A 21,266-nucleotide genomic window follows, 5' to 3' on the forward strand; every position below is an offset into this window, starting at 1 on the left:
GTTACCAAATCATTATAGGCCGGAAGGTGACCCTCGAAAAGTGCTTCAGAAACCGAACTTCGCTCCACAGCCTCCGAACAAACAGACATTCAGTTCATAAAAAAGAAAGACTTATATAGAGGATTTAAAACCTCTGTTCGGAATAGTCCGCACTGCAAGGCTATTCAAATTCGCAACGTGTAATGACGAACTACTGTCTCCGAGGCGTATGTAGATATTCGGCCGGCGTAATAATACTTTTCGCCTCGAGAGGTGCCACGGTTGAAGCGTCATCAGAAGGAACGAATCAGCTAACTGCTATGTCAGCTGAGATGAGGAGTAAACGGAAGTAGCATGGCTACCGAAGGAGCTGGTCGACCATCTAGTAGTACCGGGGAAGACGAAATCTCGACCGAAAATGTACAAAAAAAAGACATCTTCGAAACGCAAGTTGTGTTACATGCATATATCTTCGGTCAAGCATGAAGAAACACAGCATTTCACCAATATACGGTGGAATACATATCGAAATTTTCGGCAGCGGCTAGAATTGAAGGGTGAGTGCAGAGACGTAGCAGAACATGTATTGAGTTGGAGTTTGACGAAATTCCCGAGGATGCGGCTCTCCATCCCACATGCTACCGGAGGTTTATTGACAAGCGGGAAATTGAACGAGTCACACGGCGTGTCTTGCGAGAGGCAGAGAGGGGAGATGGCCAACAAGACCCCCGAACTAGCCAGGCTACCTCCGCTTTATCGGCTGTGACCACCACTCCGACCAGGAAACTGCGATCCAGATCAAGCTTGGCCATCACGAGCTCTGGCCCCGTTCTTCCTGCTGTCTGCATGATTTGCAAGAAAGACAGCAAATTTATCGTCGCGAGTGGCAGACGTCAAAGAGAACGAAAACACAGACTTTAACCGCAGGTAAGATTACTCTCACCCCCACCACACAGTCTATGCGAATGCATCCCATCCCCCAAAACACACACACACACACACACACACACACACACACACACACACACACACACACACACACACACACACACACACACACACACACAGAGATGTTAGTAGAAGTTGACTGACTATCTAGCCCACACTGCTGCACAATCATTGTTTTTTTTGTCTAATTCTAATATGAATGCACGTGTGAATTGGCATAATGTGTTATGTGTGTGGGTGTGAAATTACATTCCAATAGCCTGCAAAACATCCCCATGCCTATAGTACCCCCAGTGTTTTAGGTTTTAGATGTTTAAATGAATCACACTTTGTCTTAAATAGGATAGGGTATGTTTATATGGATGTCAAAGCATGCCTGATGTTGATATGACTCTGAATATCTGTTCAGAAATGTGGCTCCTCAGCCTGATGGCCTGTCTGGTTAAGACACTGCTTCTGCCATCCCATCCCCCGTGCCATTCCCCTACCCCCCACTGCCCCCCTCTCTCACTTGTACACTTGGGATTTTTCCGCTTCTGTCCCTGGGCAGCCTCAGTGACCAGGCTCAAGAGGTGTGTCCTGGCTGTGCTGTACATCTGTGTGCTTAACCCCTTAGCACAGCACCTATGTTATAACCTTACTGTCACCAAAATTTTAATATGTATGTCTTAATCTGTTACTCTGCACTGTCATAGCAATGTTGTTATGATGTAGTTTTCAGCAAATAGTGAATAAGCCCGCTGGCAACCCCATCTGCACTGCAGTAAGAGGCTACGGAATGCTTTTTTGGGGGGTGCAACACCCATCGCCATTTTTTTTTTTACAATACCACTCCACCAGGAAAAATGTCTAATTGTTTGCCTGTCTATTTATTCATTCTTTTTTCTTTTCTTTTGTACAAGGCAAGTTGCAGGAAGCAGCTGAAGTAAAGGAAGCCAAGAGCATCCTCATTCACATCAAGGACAGAGACTGTGTGGCTCTGGAGGTGCAGTACCACAGAAGTTGCTACAGAGAGTACACAAGGTTTTTGAGTGAGCCTGTCAGAACAGAGAAAGAACAGTAAGTCCATCTTAATTTTATATAGAAACACAGTACAATGTGTGTCCTATGATTGAGACAGTTTGTTCTCACAACATGGATCTCACAAAGAAAGCTCTCACAACACACATCTTCTTCTATATTTTTGTAAGGATTGGGCCAACATTTGATCTGAGCTACAAGTTATTCTGCGAGAGGGTAATCCGCTAAAGGCTACTGATCAACCAAGAGGTGCTGAGGATGAGCCAACTGAGGAAGGCCTTTATTGCCCTTGTGCAGTCAAGTGAAGGTGTTGATGCTTCAACCTACAGGTAATTGCAAGTCAGTGTATTACGAATTTGTCAAATCCAAGGGAAAGTTCACGCATGTGACTTAAAGGACCACTTCAGTCAATTTCAATATGCTGTTGTATTGCTCATACCCTTAACTTGTCAGTACCCGGTGATGGCACATTTTTCGGCTCAGCCCTTTCCGAGATATGAGCTATTCTAATGGGGGCAGCATTTGTTTACATTGTTTACAACATAGGCCTACTCCAAATATTTAAAGGGTGTCGCTGTTTGCTAGTTGTCGGCTGATGTTGTATAACCTTTTGGATGTTTTTGGGAATAAATAAAAATGTTTTTGAAATGTAAACGAAGCGCTGCCCTCATTACAATGACCAGAATCTCGGAAAAGGCTGAAGAAGAAGAAAAAAAAATCTCTAGTACTGACACGTCCAGGGTAGTGTGAGCATTACAACTGCATGTTGAAATTGACTGAAATTATTCTCTAACACTCTGCTTGTCATCTGCACATACTGTACTTGTAATATTTTGAAATAAGGAGGATGGCAGTATTCTTGATAGTGTGATGTTCGTTACAGTATGTGCTTCCCTTGGGAATACTTGGTATTATATCTGTTGCATAGCAAGTAAACTCCACCAATATTATTTATTCACTCCGAGTTAATGTGTGACGGTGGCTATTGCATATCAGCGACTACATGAAGCCCCACTATGCTTGTACTGATATGCCTCTTTTTTTGTTGATTTGTGTTTACAGACAGGATATATTGAAGAAGAGGCTCAGTCGTGATTTTCCTCAGCTAGTGTTCCACACCCCCGCCAAACGCAACACATCTGAACTGGTTTTTGCTGAGAACTTGTCGACGAATGCAGTCTTGAACTTGTTACCATCAGGTGCGGAGACGACTCAGTCCAGCGAAATGAGCCAGACAGACAGCGACACAGAAAGGAGGAAGTCAAAGCAACCAACCACAGCAGAGGAGACACGGACACTTTACACAGCAGCTTTGCTTTTGAAGAGGCTGCTTAGTCACAGTCCTGGCATGTCATGCCCATGGCCCCCAACTGCAGTAAACTTCAATCTCACTGAAGTCATTTGCTGTGGCATGCGCAAAAGATGTGTACCTGGATGCTTTCACACAGTTCATGAAAATGCCGGTTCATGTGTATGCCACTTGTTTTGATTTTTTTATTTGTTGTATAGTTATTAGTGAATAAATGAATACATGAATACCTGAATGGTCCTTATCATTGATCATTAGATTATTTCCATTTATTAATGTGAATATGAAAAGGTAACCTTATCATCCACTTGCATAATAGTTGTTGGTGCTATAAACAAAGCACTGTTACAATCACTTAGAGGGTTATCAATAGCCTGGGTTATCTATAGCCTACTTATTGTAATTGTTTCCATTAATTGCTCAAAACCACAGTATGAAATGTCAATTGCAAAATTGTGCCTTGTGCTGTAAATAAAGCACTGTTTATGATTTATTTAGAACTTATCCCAATCCAGAGATATATGCATGAGTATTATTTTTGATAATTGTTATTATATGTGAACATGAAAAGGTAACCTTATCATCCACTTGCACAATAGTTGTTGGTGCTATAAACAAAGCACTGTTTGGAGTTACAATCACTTAGAGGGTTATCAATAGTCTGGGTTATCTATAACCTACTTATTGCAATTGTTTCCATTAATTGCTCAAATCCACAGTATGAAATGTCAATAGCATAATTATGCTTTGTTCAGTAAATAAAGCATTATTTATTATTTATTTAGAATTTGTCCCAATCCAGAAATGTAGGCACGAGTATTATTTTTGATAATTGCTATTATATACCCTCTTCAAAAGGGTATTTTGGGAGATTCTTATAGGTAGGTCAGACAGACGGCTTGTCATTATTTTCAGTTTTTCAAACGGCTTGCCACTTTTTCGCCGTAAATCGGCTACGTGATTGGTTTAAAACGGTCACATGGTGTCCAGTGACGTAAAAATCGTCATTCCCTACAGAGGGTAAGATTTCTTACTAAAATGTCACCGTTTTAATTACGTGCACGATTACATGAAGCGGACATTTCACGGTAAGTTGAACATAGCTTTGGTCGTTTCATCATCTAAGGGACCTGCTGTTCGGAAGCTGTGGAGCGAGGTTGAACGAAAAGGGCTGTCACCCTACGGCCTATTATTATCACCAGACCAATATAAACTAAAACTAAAATCTTAACCATTATCTATGTTGTATGCGTGATTGGTTGGGTACATCTTGTCTGTTCATGCACTGTTTTTGTATGTGTGACCTTGCCTCTGAATGTCTGTAGTGTGGTAGGAGAAATAGAGCCACCTGGTGGGAGTGATGGATACTGCAAGTGTCTTAATGGTACCTCATGGTCACATCAGCCTCTGCTTTGGAGCGTTCATAACATCTACCATTTTTTTACTGTGTATGTGCTTATGTGCATGCAGCTTATGTCTGTGTGTGTATGTGTGCATGCATGCGTGTGTGTGCTGTGGAAGAACATACGCATGCACGCACGCTCGCACGCACGCACGCACGCACGCACGCACGCAAGCACACACTGAGTTCCAAAAACAAAAATAATAGGCAAAGGCTTGGAATACTGTGGCTTGGAATACTGTGGACTTGGAATACTGTGGACTGGCAGGAGAAAGATGTAGGAGTGATGAATGTTTGGAGAGGAGGATCCTGAAAGACCTAGTGCAGTCATGGGTAAGCGGCTAGGGCATCAGACTTGTATCCGAAAGGTTGCCGGTTTGACTCCCGACTCGCCCGCCATGTCGGTGGGGGGGTCTAATTTACCAGTGCTTCCCCTCATCCTTCTCCACGACTGAGGTACCCTGAGCATGGTACCGTCCCGCCACACTCCTCGCTGCCCCCTGTTGAGTACGTGGCTCACTCACCTTCTCCTCCATGTGTCCAGGCTGACAGGTGATCACCCCGTCGTTGGTAAAATGTGAAGGGCTATGTACTGTAAAGTGAAACAGTAGAACCAAGATTTTGGTTAGCTAATGCTATGCTGTCACTTTCAATGAGGGTACAGTGCATATGCTCAAACTTTTCCACGACAGTGTGCACTAAAGACCCCAGTGCACATGTGAGCAGCACTATGCACTAACCGTCACCTGAGAAAAGTGCTCGATATGAGACACGGGGCAAGTCTAGAAGAGATTTGAAAGTCGATGATAATCAGGCTAAGTGTGCAGGTCAGTGTGTGGATATGTCAGTGTGGGGCTAGTTGCACTTATTTAGTATTTAGCACAAGATTACACAGTCTTTCTACAGTACATGCAAATGTTCATTGAATCACACAATATAAAAAGGATATTAAGTAATTTGGCGAGTCTAGTATGAAAAATGACAAAACAGATTTCCCCCAGAAGTTCTTTATTTTAAAAAATAAAGCAGCCCATTGTTGTTGTTTTGGGCGGGGGAGCATTTTTTAAATTGCATTAGATGGGGGTGGGGGTGGGGTGGAGGGGTGGTGGGGGGGGGGGTGTGGTGGGTGGGGTAGGAGGTTTTGCCCTTCTGTTGTGTTCAAAATCATAGAAATATTGAAAAATACCAAGTTAACACTTTAAAATATTAATTTCATTCATTGAAAAATGAATCAAGTTGAAATGTTGTCTTTATCCTGCTATGCTATCGGGTTGATTTGGACCCGAACACCACAAATGTCACTATTGATCATTTTTAATATTGGGGAAAAAAATTATTAAATAATGTTTTGGGTTGTTGTACTCCCATGTCAACTGTAAGACATGGATAACATAACTACTAATTTTATCACTTTAGGAAGTATAAAGAGTGAATTTCTTGAATTTCTTGATAGTTTTGGTGGTCAAAAAGTGAAAAAGCCAAAAAGATGAATAAATATGTATAAATATGGATAATACAAACTAAGCTACCTATGAAATGAAAACAATTGATGGGAACTAGTCTTTTTGGGTATTTTATGGCTAAATTTCTATCACGGGTCAAAAATAACCCGCGAACAACAGCTTTTGAACACAACACAAGGGTTTATGGGAGGGCGGGGTGGGGGTGGGGGGGGTTCCCTTGCTATTGCAGTTAGGGGTCGCAAGGACCATTTTTAAATGTGTGGGGGGGAGGGGGTTACATAGGGGCCACAAGGACCGTTTAGAGGGGGGGGGGGATTTTTATAGTATTTTTTTTGCAGATAGCAAGGGAGGTGCAGAGGGGCATGGGGGTACATAAGGGCCACAAGGGCCGTTTGGAATGGGGTGGGGGTGGCGGGGGGTGGGGGGCAGAGGATAGTTTTTAAATGGCCCACAAGGACCATTTTAAATGGACGGGGAGTGACGGGGGGGGTGTTAGATGACAGAGAGAGAGAGTGGTGGGTGGTGGTGGGAGGGGTGGGCAGGTAGTAACAGAGAGAGAGAGAGAGAGAGAGAGAGAGAGAGAGAGAGAGAGAGATGCTGGTGGATGGGGTGGGGTGGGATGGTGGTGCTGCATTATGATTTCAGCTTCCACAGGGTGAAAAGTCCGATTCCAATCACCCCGGTGACCAATAGAGCCGTCTGGAAAGGCCTGCTGCTCTTCTCCACTTGAAGCACACTTGATTGGCAGGAAGTGAAGTAGATGCACATCACACGAGATCAGACAGAAAGGGGGGGGGGGGGGGGGGGAGCATCAATTAGCAGCAATTGCTATAAGTTTTAGAGCAATAATTTAGTACAAAAATATGGATATGCTCAGATCTAATATGTAGCATACTTGTTGTTGTGGTCACTGCTGGTTTTGGTCTGGCCAGATCCCTCTGCAGTGAGATCCATGTGTTTCGCTTCTGCCCTCTGCATTGCAGGAACCTCAAGGTGGGCAGTGGTCGTCTCGGCGTTGGTCTCCCGGCAAACCGTTCTTAATTGGCTGATGATGATGATGATGATGAGGCGGTGAGAAGCAGATCACATGAGAGAATCAAAAAGTATTCAAGTCAGTCTGAAGATCAATAATGTAGTTGATTAATATTTAAATGCCAGGGTGTAGTATGGAGCAGCATTGCTTACTCGTTGATTGGCTTGCTGTTCTCCAGGTCCAGGGAACTGTTCATTAGCTCCTGTGCCAGCGACAGATGGTTGGCGCCAACTGATATCGACCCATCATGTCCCATGGTGCTACCACCACCATGACTGAAAGTGAGGAGAACACAAGAAAGAGCAATTTATTCATGATCTCGTTTGGTCTGGAGCAAACTGTGTGAGATCAGATGAGAGAAAGAGATACCTACATCAACGCCAACTCGAGCTCCTCCTTCAGATCATGGACCTTCTCTCTCTGAACCTATAGCGATGAGTAGATAGAAGTTTAGACAATAAATTAATAAATTAGAAATCAAAAACAACTTTATGTTCAACTACCTTCGATCAGTTAGTTATCTGCCCTCTGTAATACTTTCTGCAATATGTTTTTATTCTCTCTTGTCTGTCTTTTCTCTCTAGCACATTGGATGACAATATGATACTGTGCTATACAAATCCTGCTGTTGCTGTTGCTATTGCTAAATAACAATTAGATTGAGATGACAGTAGATTCAAGTGGTATAATAGGTGTAGTGGCAACTCCTTCTGATAATGTATGCCACCTGAGGAGCGGGTGAATAAGCAACGAGTCTGACGCGACAAATCTTCCGACACAGGATCCTTCAGTTTAAAACGTTTACTTACAAATAAAACATACAAAAACAAAGGAATTCGTTGTCTGTTCTTAAGTGGTAAAGCTTAACTGGTCGGTGGTTCTTTCTTGTTCTAAATGTCCATGTGCCGTGCGCTGACGTGCGCTGACGGTCAGAAAACTGTATCACCACCACCCGACCTTCTGAATGACAAATGACGCATGTCACGCTTTATATACTGCTGCGTCTCGTGCACATTACACATTAGTGACGAAACATTCTTGTATCCAAAAATGAATTAAATAACATTTCTTCCTTCATGAAATTACACATGGTGTATCAAAATAATATTCTTAGAAAATAACAATTCTACTGTATATATGTAAATAATTATTCTTAATTCCAACATAAAATGCTTTTCTCAATATGGCTCTTACATTTCCGGCCCCTAATTGTTAACGCTATGGGCGGAACAATTACCAAACTTTAAATTACAAAAGAGCCATCAAATATGAAATATGAGCTTAATCTTAAGTCTTTTTTAATCATGAACTTAAACATGAAATTCAAAGAATTAACTCAGTCCAGTACAGTCCTTGGAGTCTTCAAGTCGACTCTAGTAATAAACAAAGCTTACTCACTGGTCTGTCGAGCTGACTAGTCTTCGTCTGCACAACAGCTCGCCTTACCACACCTTTCGCATCAGGCAAGGTCTTGATGACCCGGCCCATTAGCCAGGAGTTGCGCGGCGCAGTGTCGTCCACTATCAAGACGACATCTCCCTCTTGGAAGTTCCTCTTGGGTCTTGACCACCGTTGCCGATTCTGGAGGGTTGGTAGGTACTCTTTGACCCACCTGGTCCAAAACAGGTCTGCAATATATTGCACCTGTCGCCACCGCCGTCGAGCATACTGGTCATCCCGGGAGAAGATTCCAGGTGGAATGCTGGGTTGCGCTCTCAGAAGAAGTAAGTGGTTCGGTGTCAAGACGTCGAGATCACTGGGGTCGTCTGATGCCAGGGTGAGAGGCCTGTTGTTCATGATAGACTCCACCTCACACATGACGGTAAGTAGACTCTCATCGTCCAGTGACTGTTGTCTGACAATGGAGTTCAGGATCTTGCGTACTGTGCGTATCTGTCTTTCCCACACACCTCCGTGATGGGAGGCTGCAGGGGCGTTGAAGATCCAATTGACTCCTTTCTCCATCATTGCATCAGCAATTCGACTTTGGTTCAAGTCTTGGAGAGCTTCACGTAGCTCTCTCTCAGCAGCTACGAGATTGGTCCCATTGTCTGACCGCATGATCTTGGCTTGACCTCTTCTGCATGTAAAGCGGCGGAGCGCATTAACGCAAGAGTCTGTGTCCAGACTATGGGCAATCTCGATGTGGACAGCCCTTGTGGTGAGGCAGGTAAAGAGTACACCGTACCTCTTCACATGGCTTCGTCCCCTCTTGACCTCAAAAGGCCCGAAAAAATCCACTCCTACGTTCGTAAACGGAGGCTGGTCTGGTGTGATTCGATCCAATGGCAGATCTGCCATTTTCTGCTCTCCTGGTCTACTTTTGCGCCTTCTGCAGACAGTGCATTTGTAGATTATGCGCCTGATTGCTGAACTCACTTGAGGTATCCAATACCTGGTACGCAGCTTGACCAGCATGTAGTTACGTCCGCAATGTCCAATTTCCTCATGGACGTTCCGCAGGATGAGAGTAGCGATCGTGGATTTCTTGTTGAGAATTGTGGGATGCTTTGTCTCTTCTGGCATCGACAGCTTGGAGAGACGCCCACCAACTCGCACGATGCCATCTTTCAGGAAGGGATCCAATTGGTATATTGGACTATTCTTTCTCACATGTCCACTTGTTCGTAGAGCTACAATTTCCTTTGGGTAAGTTAGTTGCTGACTAACCCTTATCAGCTCGTCCTCAGCCGCTTCCAGATCTTCTATGGTGAGCGACGCAGGCTGAAGTGTCAGCTTAAACTTTCTCATGTGCTCCGTTGCCAGCTGCTCTTGCTGGTTTGGCTGGCTCTCTGACTGCTTGATTTTGTCCATGAAAATCTTTCTCTCTGTTCGTAGGTGCAGCAGCAATTGCTTCAGCTTGGAAAGCCACGCCACTGCCCTTCTCAGCCTTGTCCAATCAGAGTAGTACTCAATGAGCTTACTGAGAGCCATCACCTTCTCCTGTCCCTCCTCTTCAACCTTCACAGCACAGGACTTGACCTCAGGGTCATCTTGGGGTTGGTCTTTCGCGAAAGGCAAGTCAGGCCACTCTTCCTGAGGCCTCAGGAGGAAACTTGGGCCTTGCAACCAAGTCTTGCTTTCAATGAAATTCTTCACTTTCATTCCCCTTGACACCTGGTCTGCAGGGTTGTCTTCGGACTTTACATAATGCCACTGGGATGGAAGGCTGTGCTCTCTGATCACTGTGACCCTGTTTGCGACAAACGTCTTGAAGCGACTGTGCTCATTCGCAATGTATCTCAAAACTGTGGTGCTGTCCGTCCAAAAGATGGATTCTTGGAGTGGCACCTGCAGTTCGCGTCGCAACATCTGGTCCATCTTCACAGCCACCACTGCTGCCGTCAGTTCCAGCCGTGGGATTGTGACACGTTTCAAAGGGGCTACCCTTGCTTTTCCCATCAAAAGAGTGGAACACCTCTCCCCAGCCTGGTTTGTCATGAGCAGGTAGGTAGCGGTGCCGTAGCCAGTCTCTGATGCGTCAGCAAAATGGTGTAATTGTGCTGACTGCACAGGTCCAAAGGCTGCTGGCTTCACACATCTTCTTACTGTGAATCCTTCCAACAGATTCATCTCTGTCAACCATTCTTGCCATCTGCGTACATGACACTCCTTGATTTCTTGATCCCAGCCACACTTTTCTTCACACAGGGACCTTAGGATTTGCTTCGCGGGCAGGATAACTGGCGCCAAGAATCCTAGGGGGTCGTACAATGCGCTGACTACAGACAGAATCCCACGCCTTGTCATAGGCCGGTCGGGAACGTTCAGTTCGAACTTGAAACTGTCTGAGATGGTGCACCATTGGATGCCCAAGGCGCGCTCCATGGGAGGAATGTTGTGGCTTAAGTCCAAGTCTTTCGTACCAGTTGCACGATCTTCTTCGGGGATGGTCGACAGAACAGCCTGACTGGAACTGACCCACTTCGTCAACTGAAAGCCACCCAAGGCGCACAGTGCTCTCAGGTCCTTCACGAGCTGAATGGCTTGAGCATCCGTGGGGACTGACTTCAAGCAGTCATCTACGTAAAAGTTGCAGAGAACTGTGTCAGCTGCTTCTGGGCTTGTTGTTCCTCGGTTGTCCTCGGCCGTTTTCCTCAAAGCGTAGGATGAGCAACTGGGTGAAGACGTAGCACCGAAAAGGTGAACGGTCATTCTGTATTCTTCCAAGTCTTCACTCAGGTTGCCCTCCGGCCACCACAGGAAACGTAGAAGATCTGCATCTTCTTCAGGCACTTTAACCTGATAGAACATGGCTTTGACATCTGCCATCAATGCCACGGGTTCTTGACGGAATCTGACTAGAACGCCAATCAGTGTATTGGTAAGGTTCGGGCCTTGCAGCAACTGCTCGTTAAGAGACACTCCTCTGTACGTTGCTGTACAATCAAACACTACACGGATCTTGTTCTTCTTGGGATGGTACACCCCGTGGTGGGGAATGTACCACACCATGCCATCATCACGCTGCAGCTGCTCCTTGGGGACCTTGACAGCATATCCAGAGTCAATGACATCCTTCATGAACGTCTTGTAGTCCTCATGGAAGCTTGCGTGTCTTTTCAACTTCTTTTTCAGGCTGTTGGCGCGCTGTTCTGCAATACAGCGATTATTTGGCATTTTGATGGCCTCGTCTTTCAATGGCAAGCTCACACAGTAATGACCATCCACCAGTCTAGCAGAGCTGCTCACCAGAGACATGAACTTGTGGTCTTCCTGTGACATTTCTTCTTTCTCCTCACAGTCACGCTCTGGGAAGTCAGCGTCGTACTGTTGTCTCAGCAACTGTTCTATTTCCACAACTGACAGACGATTGACTGTGTGGCTCTCATCAGTGTCACTCTCCATCTTCAGACTTCGTAGCGATCCATATAACGTCCATCCTAAGGCACTTCGCACCGCATACGGACCGTCTCCTTCACTATGAATCACCTGCCGTGGCTCCATGGCCTTTGGGACGTTGGTGCCTATGAGCAGGCCGACCTCAGCGTTGATCTGAGGCAAAGTCACGTCTTTCAGGTAAGGCCAACACGCGATGTCTTCCTGCTTAGGTATGTTCTCTTCATGCACTGGAATGAAGTCGTGGGTGAATACCCTGGGCAGGTCTATGTAAACATCTTCCTCCACACCACACACTTCCAAGTCTGACAGGGCAACCGTGTTCAGGACTTTGCTGTCATCTGCCCTGCTACAGCCCATGGTGTTGAGACGGATTTGCGTTCGTCTGCCCTTGAGCTTCAGCTTTCGTTGCAGGTCCTCAGTGCAAAAGCATGCGGTGCTGCCAGGGTCCATAAATGCATACGTTGTCACATATCTATCACTCTTCTTCGATTTGACCTTGACAGGCAGAACAGCTAATGCACATTTCCTTCCGGCCCCAATATAGGCACAAGCTTCATCAGACATGCATGCACTGGAGATTTCCTCACTCTCAGAGCTGTCTTCTTTCTTTCTTCCAGTAAGCGTGCTGTCTCTCTTTTTCTGGTCAGCAGGCACACTGTCTTCTTTCTTTTCCATGTGCAACAGATCTGGATGTTTTAGTGAGCAGATTTGACACTTTGCTTTCTTTTTGCACTCTTTGCTGAGGTGTCCTGGGAACAGACATCCGAAGCACAGACCTTTGGACTTGAGAAAGTCCAATCTTTTCTGGAGTGGTTGCTCTCTAATTTTTCTGCACTCAGCTAGAGTGTGATTGTTTTGGCAGTAGACACAAGGTTTCTGCAAAGCTACATTAGCTTTCTTCACTGTCGCATTTTGTTCTTTTTCTTCTTGTGGAGCTTCAACTCCTGTAGCAAAACTGCTATTTCCCTTTGGACTACTTTTCTTGAATTGGAAATCCTTTTTGTTCTTTCCTTCCTTTGTTGCATGAGGCTCTGACACACTTCCGAATAGGGGGTTTGTGACGATCTTCGCCTGGCGATCAATGAAGTCAACCAGGGCTGAGAATCTTGCACGTCCTTTTCCCTTCTCTTCAATTTCAAAAGCAATTACTCTCCACCTCTCACGCATTTTATAAGGAAGCTTAGACAGGACAGCTCGCATATTAGTGGGGTTGTCCATTTCTTCCATGAACTCCAAGTCTCCCATTGTGTTCTTACAGCCCGTCAGGAATAGCGCGTAAGCATTGAGTGCTTTGCCATCTTCTTGCTTGATGCTAGGCCAGTTCAATGCTTTCTCCATGTAAGCGTTAGCTATCTTTAGCTCGTTACCGTAGTGTTTCTTCAGTAGCCTTCTGGCTTCCTTGTAGCCCTTTTCAGCAGGCATATGCTCACAGCTACGGACTAGCTCCTGCGCTTCCCCACTGGTGTACTGCTCCAAGTAGTAGAACACATCTTCATAGGTGTCAGCTTTGCTCTCAACAGCGTGTTCAAATGACCTTATGAACGACTTGTAAGTGAGCGGGTCACCTTTAAACACCGGAACATCTTTACGCGGTAAGCTTGACAGGTTATGCTGCTTAACTAGCATCTCTGTGATGACACTTTGTCTCTGTAGCACCTGATGGAGGTCTTTGTCGTCATTCACTGGTCTTGTAGCTTGTCTTTGGTTGCTACCAACAGGCTGGTGTACACCAAGACCAGAGCTCTGTGCTACTCTTCCGACTGAATGTGGTAGACTATAATCTTTTTCTTCCTCCTTCTTCACTTTGTGTCTAGACGATGCTCTGGAGACATAGCTGTTCATCCCATCTTCATATGACTGTAACACTTTCAATTTCGCAGTTGACTCTGCAAGCTTTCTTTCTATTTCCAACTTCTCTTTTCTAGCCTTTAGCCTCGCTTCTTCAAGCTCCAAGGCTTGCATTTCCTCCATTGCAGCTGCTCTTTCTAAAAGCGCTGCATGTTCTGCTTGCTCTTTGGCACGCACAGTTGACATTGAGCTCCCTGAGGATCTTCTTGAAACGTTTGAGGCTGCGCCATCTTTGACTTTGCGTCTGCAATCTTGTAAATTGACTTGTGAAATGCTATCACTGGCATTTATGTCATCTTGCAGTGAAACCTCTGAATGTGTTTCTGGCCCATGTTCTATTATTTGTCGCTGGCGACTGACCCAGTCCAAAGATTTCTCCATATATTCATTTACTGCAGTTACTTTGTTACTGAACCATTCCTGATCAGTTTTCCGTGTTTCCTCATCCAGTAATGGAATTATGGCGTCATTAATGTCTTCTATTTCTTTATGCATGAAGCACACATCACTTTGCAAAAGATCCTGTATTCTGTATACATCTCCATTATTTTGTATGAGCTCATCTATTTCGTTCATTTTAGTTGTGAGCTTGCTGAATTTTCCCTTTCTAGTTCCAATCAGTCTATGCAGCTTATCCTGTAATGCCTTTTCAGTGGGCTTGGGTGCCCTCTTGGCGCCATCATCGGCGGGCATTTGGTCATTCTCTAACTTGTCAGCCATCTTCATTAATTAGTGCACAATTCACAAGCAATTTGTCCAAACAGTCGAACTTTTTCAACATCAAATGCTTATGTCTTTCAAATTCTTCAGAGTGCAGTAATTATCTTAGCAGTAGATAGGTTTAAACATCCGTGAATGAACGAGCACGAGACATCACGTTCTTACTGCATGACTTCAGCTCGCTAGAGCAAGTGACTCAGCATTTAGCAATGGCAGCTAAGCTAGGTAGCATCAGCAGGCTAACACAGGCAATTTCAATGGACGGATTAGCCTTAGCCACAGCTCACCTCTCCAAACTTTTCCTCTCAACTTTCGCTCTCCTTCCAACGGCTCCGTATGGAATCTCTCTTCCACTGAAGCCTTTCTGCTGTTCCAGTTAACTTCTCTGTCCTTCTTTCGAAGTCCTCTGACCCTCTGTGGACGTTTTCTTGGCTTCCAGGCGAAGTTTTTGGCTTCCAGGCGAAGTTTTCTGACTTTATGTAGTGGCAACTCCTTCTGATAATGTATGCCACCTGAGGAGCGGGTGAATAAGCAACGAGTCTGACGCGACAAATCTTCCGACACAGGATCCTTCAGTTTAAAACGTTTACTTACAAATAAAACATACAAAAACAAAGGAATTCGTTGTCTGTTCTTAAGTGGTAAAGCTTAACTGGTCGGTGGTTCTTTCTTGTTCTAAATGTCCATGTGCCGTGCGCTGACGTGCGCTGACGGTCAGAAAACTGTATCACCACCACCCGACCTTCTGAATGACAAATGACGCATGTCACGCTTTATATACTGCTGCGTCTCGTGCACATTACACATTAGTGACGAAACATTCTTGTATCCAAAAATGAATTAAATAACATTTCTTCCTTCATGAAATTACACATGGTGTATCAAAATAATATTCTTAGAAAATAACAATTCTACTGTATATATGTAAATAATTATTCTTAATTCCAACATAAAATGCTTTTCTCAATATGGCTCTTACAATAGGTTATGAACAGGAATAGACTGCACTTATACCTCTCTGATGGCCCTCAACTCCTCCACAGCCACCTCCAGATCTCTTATCTGAGCATTTCTCTGACAAATAAAAATAATAATAATTTGTTGATAAGTAAACATAATAGTAAACATCACGATTGGTTACTGCTGGTGCCCCTCACTACACAAAAAAGTGCTATGGTGTGGCTAAAGTAGTTCAATTCAATGTATATTTCTTGTGTTTTTATATGCTTGTTGATATACATGATATGCACGTGTAAGATAGCCATTACTTACCTCCATTATCATTTGGCCATCCTGACCAATGGTGAGCATTGCTCCTCTTAGTTCTGCCTGTGAAAATATGTGTCGATATGTACACTATCAGCACCAAGGCCATAGACTAATGATAATAATAATAAAATAATAATAATTAAAAAAATAATAATAATAATTTAAACAATATATATAATAATGATAATAATGATAATTAGGGTGGTGCAGAGCCGCACATAGAGAGTTGTGGTGGTGGTGGTGATAATAATAATACCTTCAAGGCCTTTATTTGAGTTTTTTGGAGTGCCATTGTTTCTTTGTCCATCCGGCGCTGATATGAAATATCCGACACCTGTAAAGTGAAGCACAATTTGAGAATAATCCCGTGCTGTTTGAATAAAGGAGAAAATGATCATCATATTTTTGTTTGTTTCTTTCTTTCTTTGTTTATTTTGTTGGTTTGTTTTCCATCTGCGTTTTACCTTGTTGTTGTGTGCCTCCACAGTCTCTTTAAGGACCTTGTTCTCCCGTTGCTGTGGACATGATGAGATAAAAGAAGGCAGAGTGAGACGATGATGGTGGAACACCACATAATTAGGCAAATCTGCCTGAGCATTGCATGCAGTAGCGTTATGTCTGGGCAATGTATTGAGATGGAGTAGGCCTACTGCTTTGTCAATAGTCAACATGAAAGTGAAAGAAAGTGAAAGCCCATTGGGAAACTCCAACTCCCATTGTCATTGTGACACAGCACTCCACAGCACACTGCACACAACGAAAGTGCATTTATGCCTCACCCGTGCAAGGGGGCAGCCCTCAGTGGCGCCCCATGGGGAGCAGTGCGGTGGGACGGTACCATGCTCAGGGTACCTCAGTCATGGAGGAGGATGGGGGAGAGCACTGGTTGATTATTCCCCCCACCAACCTGGCGGTCGGGAGTCGAACCGGCAACCTCTGGGATGCAAGTCTGACGCCCTAACCGCTCACCCATGACTGCCCTTTGAACATTTGTCAATACAGCCAGAATGATACAGCAGCTGGCCCTACTGCCCCCATAGCAAGTCTCACCAGCTGGATGTATTTGGCCTACTGTCCCCATAGCAAGTCTCACCAGCTGGATGTATTTGGCCTACTGCCCCCATAGCAAGTCTCACCAGCTGGATGTATTTGGCCTACTGCCCCCATAGCAAGTCTCACCAGCTGGATGTATTTGGCCTGGCTGCTGCCGAGGTCCTGCAGGCTCTGGCTGAGGGCGGTCTTGACCTCGTCCATCTCCAGCTTCAGCGCCTCAATGGCTCTTGAGGACACCTGTGCGCTACAAGTGACATAAGATATTATAAGATGATATAGACGCAAAACACAAATCAATCAAACAAAATGTATTCAATAACACTATACTGTCGACTTAAAGTGCTTTCATATGGACATTCCCACACCAGGGCCTATTCTAAGAAGTTGATTCAACTAATCGTCAATAACCATCGAATAGAGGAGCATGGAGTGAGTCCTCATTTCCTTAACTAAATGATGCATGCAACAGGTATAGTTATTAGCAGGTTTGTCAAACTGAATGACAGTCAGAGTCGTCATAATCACCCTGAATAGAGACCGTGACACAACCACGGCCATAGAACATGCCTGCTTTGTTTTCTACACAACTGAGAACATAATGTTACAGACAGGCCTGAGATTTCACCTCTTCAACTGGGTCTTTAGCTCGTTGTTTGAAGCCTCCAGTTGGGCACAGGTGTCCTCAGCGCCATTGAGGGCCTGCTGAAGATGGACGTTGGTCTCCAGCAGCCGAGTCCTGGACTTCAACAGGCCAACCAGCTCGCTTTTGCGGGTGGTGTTCCTGCAATATTAGTGAACATTAGTACCATTGGTGGCGCCATTCATTATATGTTACAAATAGGCCTACTGTACATAGGCCAACATAGAATTGCGATGTTGTGTATCATTTTTGCGTATCCTCATGTTTAGTTTGTGTATTGAGGTTCAGATGAGGAGTGATACATATTAAGGCAAAATTGTGGACTGAACTCCCACTGCACCCATTTTTGCCCATTTATTTACTACTTATTATTCCAATCAAATCTATACAACACATTATAAAACTCAAATGTCATTAACTGTGCTCTAATTGTGAATAATAATGAATAAAAAGATACTAACAAGTCATTGGAGGCCCAGATCTCCTCCTCCTCCGCAGTGAGGAAAGCCTTCCTCTCTGTAAAAAAAAAACAAACAACAACAAAAACATTTAATAGACGTTTATTGCTAACTACGTGCATCTTGTGATATCTTCATTTTATCCTTTTGTAACTGAATATTATAGGCTATTGGATTTTTTATGTAGAGTTGGAGGAACAGCAACAGATTATATCTAGACCAGGGTTTCCCAACCTTTACCATGATAAGGTGCCTCATTTATGGGTAGATTCCAACCAAGGCTCCCCTTACATGGGTCGTGCCACGCAATTTAATAACCATATATTCAGAGATGCGACAGATTATAATGAATTCTTAACGAATGGGAATATTGTTTAGCTTGTGTTTGGTGTACATTAATTATTCAGTTACTTATGTTGTTTTACTATACTTTTTCGTCCAACTTGCCTCGGCCTCCCTAGGACCCGGACCTTACTGACCACTGATCTAGATGATATGAAGAGTGTTTTGCATAAAAGGCAAGCAGAAATTAAATTCGGTCACGTTGGTTTGTCTGTCTTTTGCGGACAGGGTGAATTTTGAAATTGCAGTTTCTAACTCAGGCAGGGAGACTTCAAATAAAAAATAGGGTGTAACATAGTCACATATTCTATCAAACAGCTTCCTTGGTGGACGTCTGCACTCTCTGAGCTCATTTAGTTTCTGTCTATATTGCTCTTCGAGTTAAGCCTATATTCTGTAAACTATTGTATTTCACGGGTCTCCATTACATTTGCCAGTGACACTAACAGTGTTGGTTTTTGAATAAGGCTTATTGTATGTATAATTTATTATTTATTATTTATGATGTTGAATTAGGTTGAACAAAATGTAGTGGGACAAATTGATGGGTCAAATGAACCCAACTGAAGAAGATCATATGAAAGCAATTAGTTCAAAACGACATAGACCTAGCCTTATTCAATGTTAGGGCCTCCCAATAGCCGTGTTAGTATACAACCGTATCTCGTGCCATTCAATGTAACCCTCCACAAAACAATGTATGGGTTGTGCAGGGCCGGTTCTGGCTTATTTGGTGCCCTAGGCGAGTTTGATTTCTGGCGCCCCCCCCCCACACCTTTGAAAGAAAAAAAAAATCTTTCTTATACCTCACAGAACACAAGACTAATATCCTTAGTAAGCTTAACTAAATAGCATCAAGAACAATAACCGTTTTTCATCAAATGGATTTGTGGTTCTTTTTGACAGGCGACCAACACATCAGATTGAGTCGCATGAAAGTAGCTTCACTGTGTGGTGTGTTGGATGTGATGGTGGTGGGGCCCCCAACCCCAGATGAGAGGGAGGTTATCAATGTGTTTGAATTGTAACGTGAAATTGAAATGCCAGGAGAGTGATACAGTACATTTGCATGTAAAATGCATGTGTAGACAATAAGCCTACCAAGGAGGTCTGCATTGATCTACACTATCTACAGCATCACAAAGCATGGCAGCATAACAATTTTAATAAGCTACACATTTGTGCTGTCTTCCAAACCAATTTCATTTCTGGACTGGAAATAGTGGTGCATTTGTGAGTAGGAGAATGAGAAGGGGGCTATCTATGTGTTTGGAGGGACAGGGTGAGAGAAAGGCAGAAGAGCTGTCACGCTATTGAATTTCATAATATACAAAATATAGTAAATAGCCTCACTTGTCTGCTGTGCATGGTTCTGTTACATGATTAATGTAGGCTAGGCTATGTCATTCTGGTCTGGAAATTAATGTTTTTTTAAGCTTACAACAAGCAGGTAATTCATGTGGATGGAAGGAGATATGGCAGCTAAAATTGTTTTAAACATTGCACCAGTCTTACTTTACATTGCTTGTCAACCTAAGCAAGTATTATGATATCAGGTGGGTGTTAGTGAGTAGTGAGTAGGCTACTACAGCTACTTTACTGGATTTCATTGCTTGGCATACTTGGCTAATGTTAGCATGCTAACTAGCGATTTCTCTGATCAAAAACAAAGCTCTTTTTCTCTCTAATTCCAAATAGTAACCTCATAACTATTAGGCTTTCCATAATCACAAACGGTTGCTGATTAAATCACATAGTTCCAAAATACCCTCTGAAACTCCTGCATCATGCAATGAGTGGTTTAATGAGAACATAATAATCTCCATCCAGCAGAGCAGCACTACTGTTTGCGCTTGCCCCCTCTGTCTCTCGAGTGAGTCTCCAAATTCAAAATAGACCGCACGCTGTCACTCGTCCCGCCCCCTTTCTCAGAACTGTCTGTTTATTGGTTCACAGACTTCCCAGAGACAGTTGGAAGAGATATTACTATTGGCTGAGGGGCGCTTTGCCGTGAGGAGCGCTTTCGCCACTCTTTGTCGATTGCGACTTCATAAAAAAACTTCATATCGCAAAATTACGCATAGGAGAGCGCCATTTCGGCGCCCCTTCTTCACATGGCGCTCTAGGCGACCGCCTAGCCGGCCTATGCTAAAAACCGGCCCTGGGGTTGTGTATAGGGCTAAATTAGCACCCAACTTGATTGGTTATGCTTACCTTGTGTATCGCAACGGGGCGCTACAGCCCCCCAGGGGGCAGGGGGCGTCGATAGGGCTACAACGGAGTGGGGGCGGGGCTTAGTTATCATTGGGGGGCATTACTCTATTATTTTTCAATACTCAGGGGTTGTAGGCAGGCTTAGGATGAAGTAAATGGGGCATTGGGAGGCTTATGATGAGGTCAAGGGGGCGTTTGTTAAAAAGGGGATTTGATAGGCTATTGTATGTATGCGTAACAGTCTTATCTTATAGGTAGTCATCCGATTAAACAACATACTTTACTCAGAACACACAGGCCTAACTTTGTCAAGTCTTGTTCATTATTCTTAGATGCATTTACTAACCTTTTTCCACGGGATGAGCAGCAGGGTTGCCATCAAAATTGGCCGGGCAGTTGGATGTTGGTTGTCCTGTCAAATCCGGTGGTAGATTCAATGGTGGACCACCTGGGTCCGCGTTATTTTGCATTTTGTCTTCAAGAAATGTAGGTGTAGGTGCTATCCCTTCACTATCGTTTTTGAAAATGGGTCTTTGTAAGCAACATGCATTCCAAGTGGGAAATTCGAATGCACGCGTTAGCATTATGACATCAGAATAGGCCTAATCTCAGAACATTTACGCAGCTACCATGGACAGCGCTATTCTATTGATCAGCACCATTATATTTTAAGGACTAGCACGAATGTTCGTTTTTACGCATGTAGGCTATCGTTATTTGGTATAG

The 21,266-nt window shown here is 44.1% G+C and overlaps 1 protein-coding gene and 1 long non-coding RNA gene across 2 annotated transcripts; one reads left to right on the top strand and one right to left on the bottom strand.

Annotated features, from left to right (window-relative positions):
• Positions 1-16: 16 nt before the first annotated feature.
• Positions 17-3,483, top strand: LOC134452630 (uncharacterized). The gene is made up of 3 exons (XR_010035489.1): positions 17-1,986; positions 2,118-2,276; positions 3,010-3,483. It is a non-coding gene; the product is annotated as an uncharacterized LOC134452630 (long non-coding RNA).
• A 3,236-nt stretch (positions 3,484-6,719) lies between these two features.
• LOC134452044 (uncharacterized) lies at positions 6,720-21,024 on the bottom strand. The gene is made up of 12 exons (XM_063202424.1): positions 20,887-21,024; positions 17,988-18,042; positions 17,512-17,667; positions 17,013-17,130; positions 16,298-16,348; positions 16,090-16,167; positions 15,837-15,893; positions 15,579-15,638; positions 7,528-7,580; positions 7,307-7,429; positions 7,017-7,166; positions 6,720-6,857 (listed from the first exon to the last, which is right to left on the bottom strand). Exons 1-12 carry the CDS (start codon positions 21,008-21,010, stop codon positions 6,755-6,757), a joined length of 1,128 nt encoding a protein of 375 aa, XP_063058494.1. The 5' UTR covers positions 21,011-21,024; the 3' UTR covers positions 6,720-6,754.
• Positions 21,025-21,266: the final 242 nt, after the last annotated feature.

Source organism: Engraulis encrasicolus, chromosome 7 (genome assembly GCF_034702125.1).
Source record: "Engraulis encrasicolus isolate BLACKSEA-1 chromosome 7, IST_EnEncr_1.0, whole genome shotgun sequence".
Classification (NCBI taxonomy): domain Eukaryota; kingdom Metazoa; phylum Chordata; class Actinopteri; order Clupeiformes; family Engraulidae; genus Engraulis; species Engraulis encrasicolus.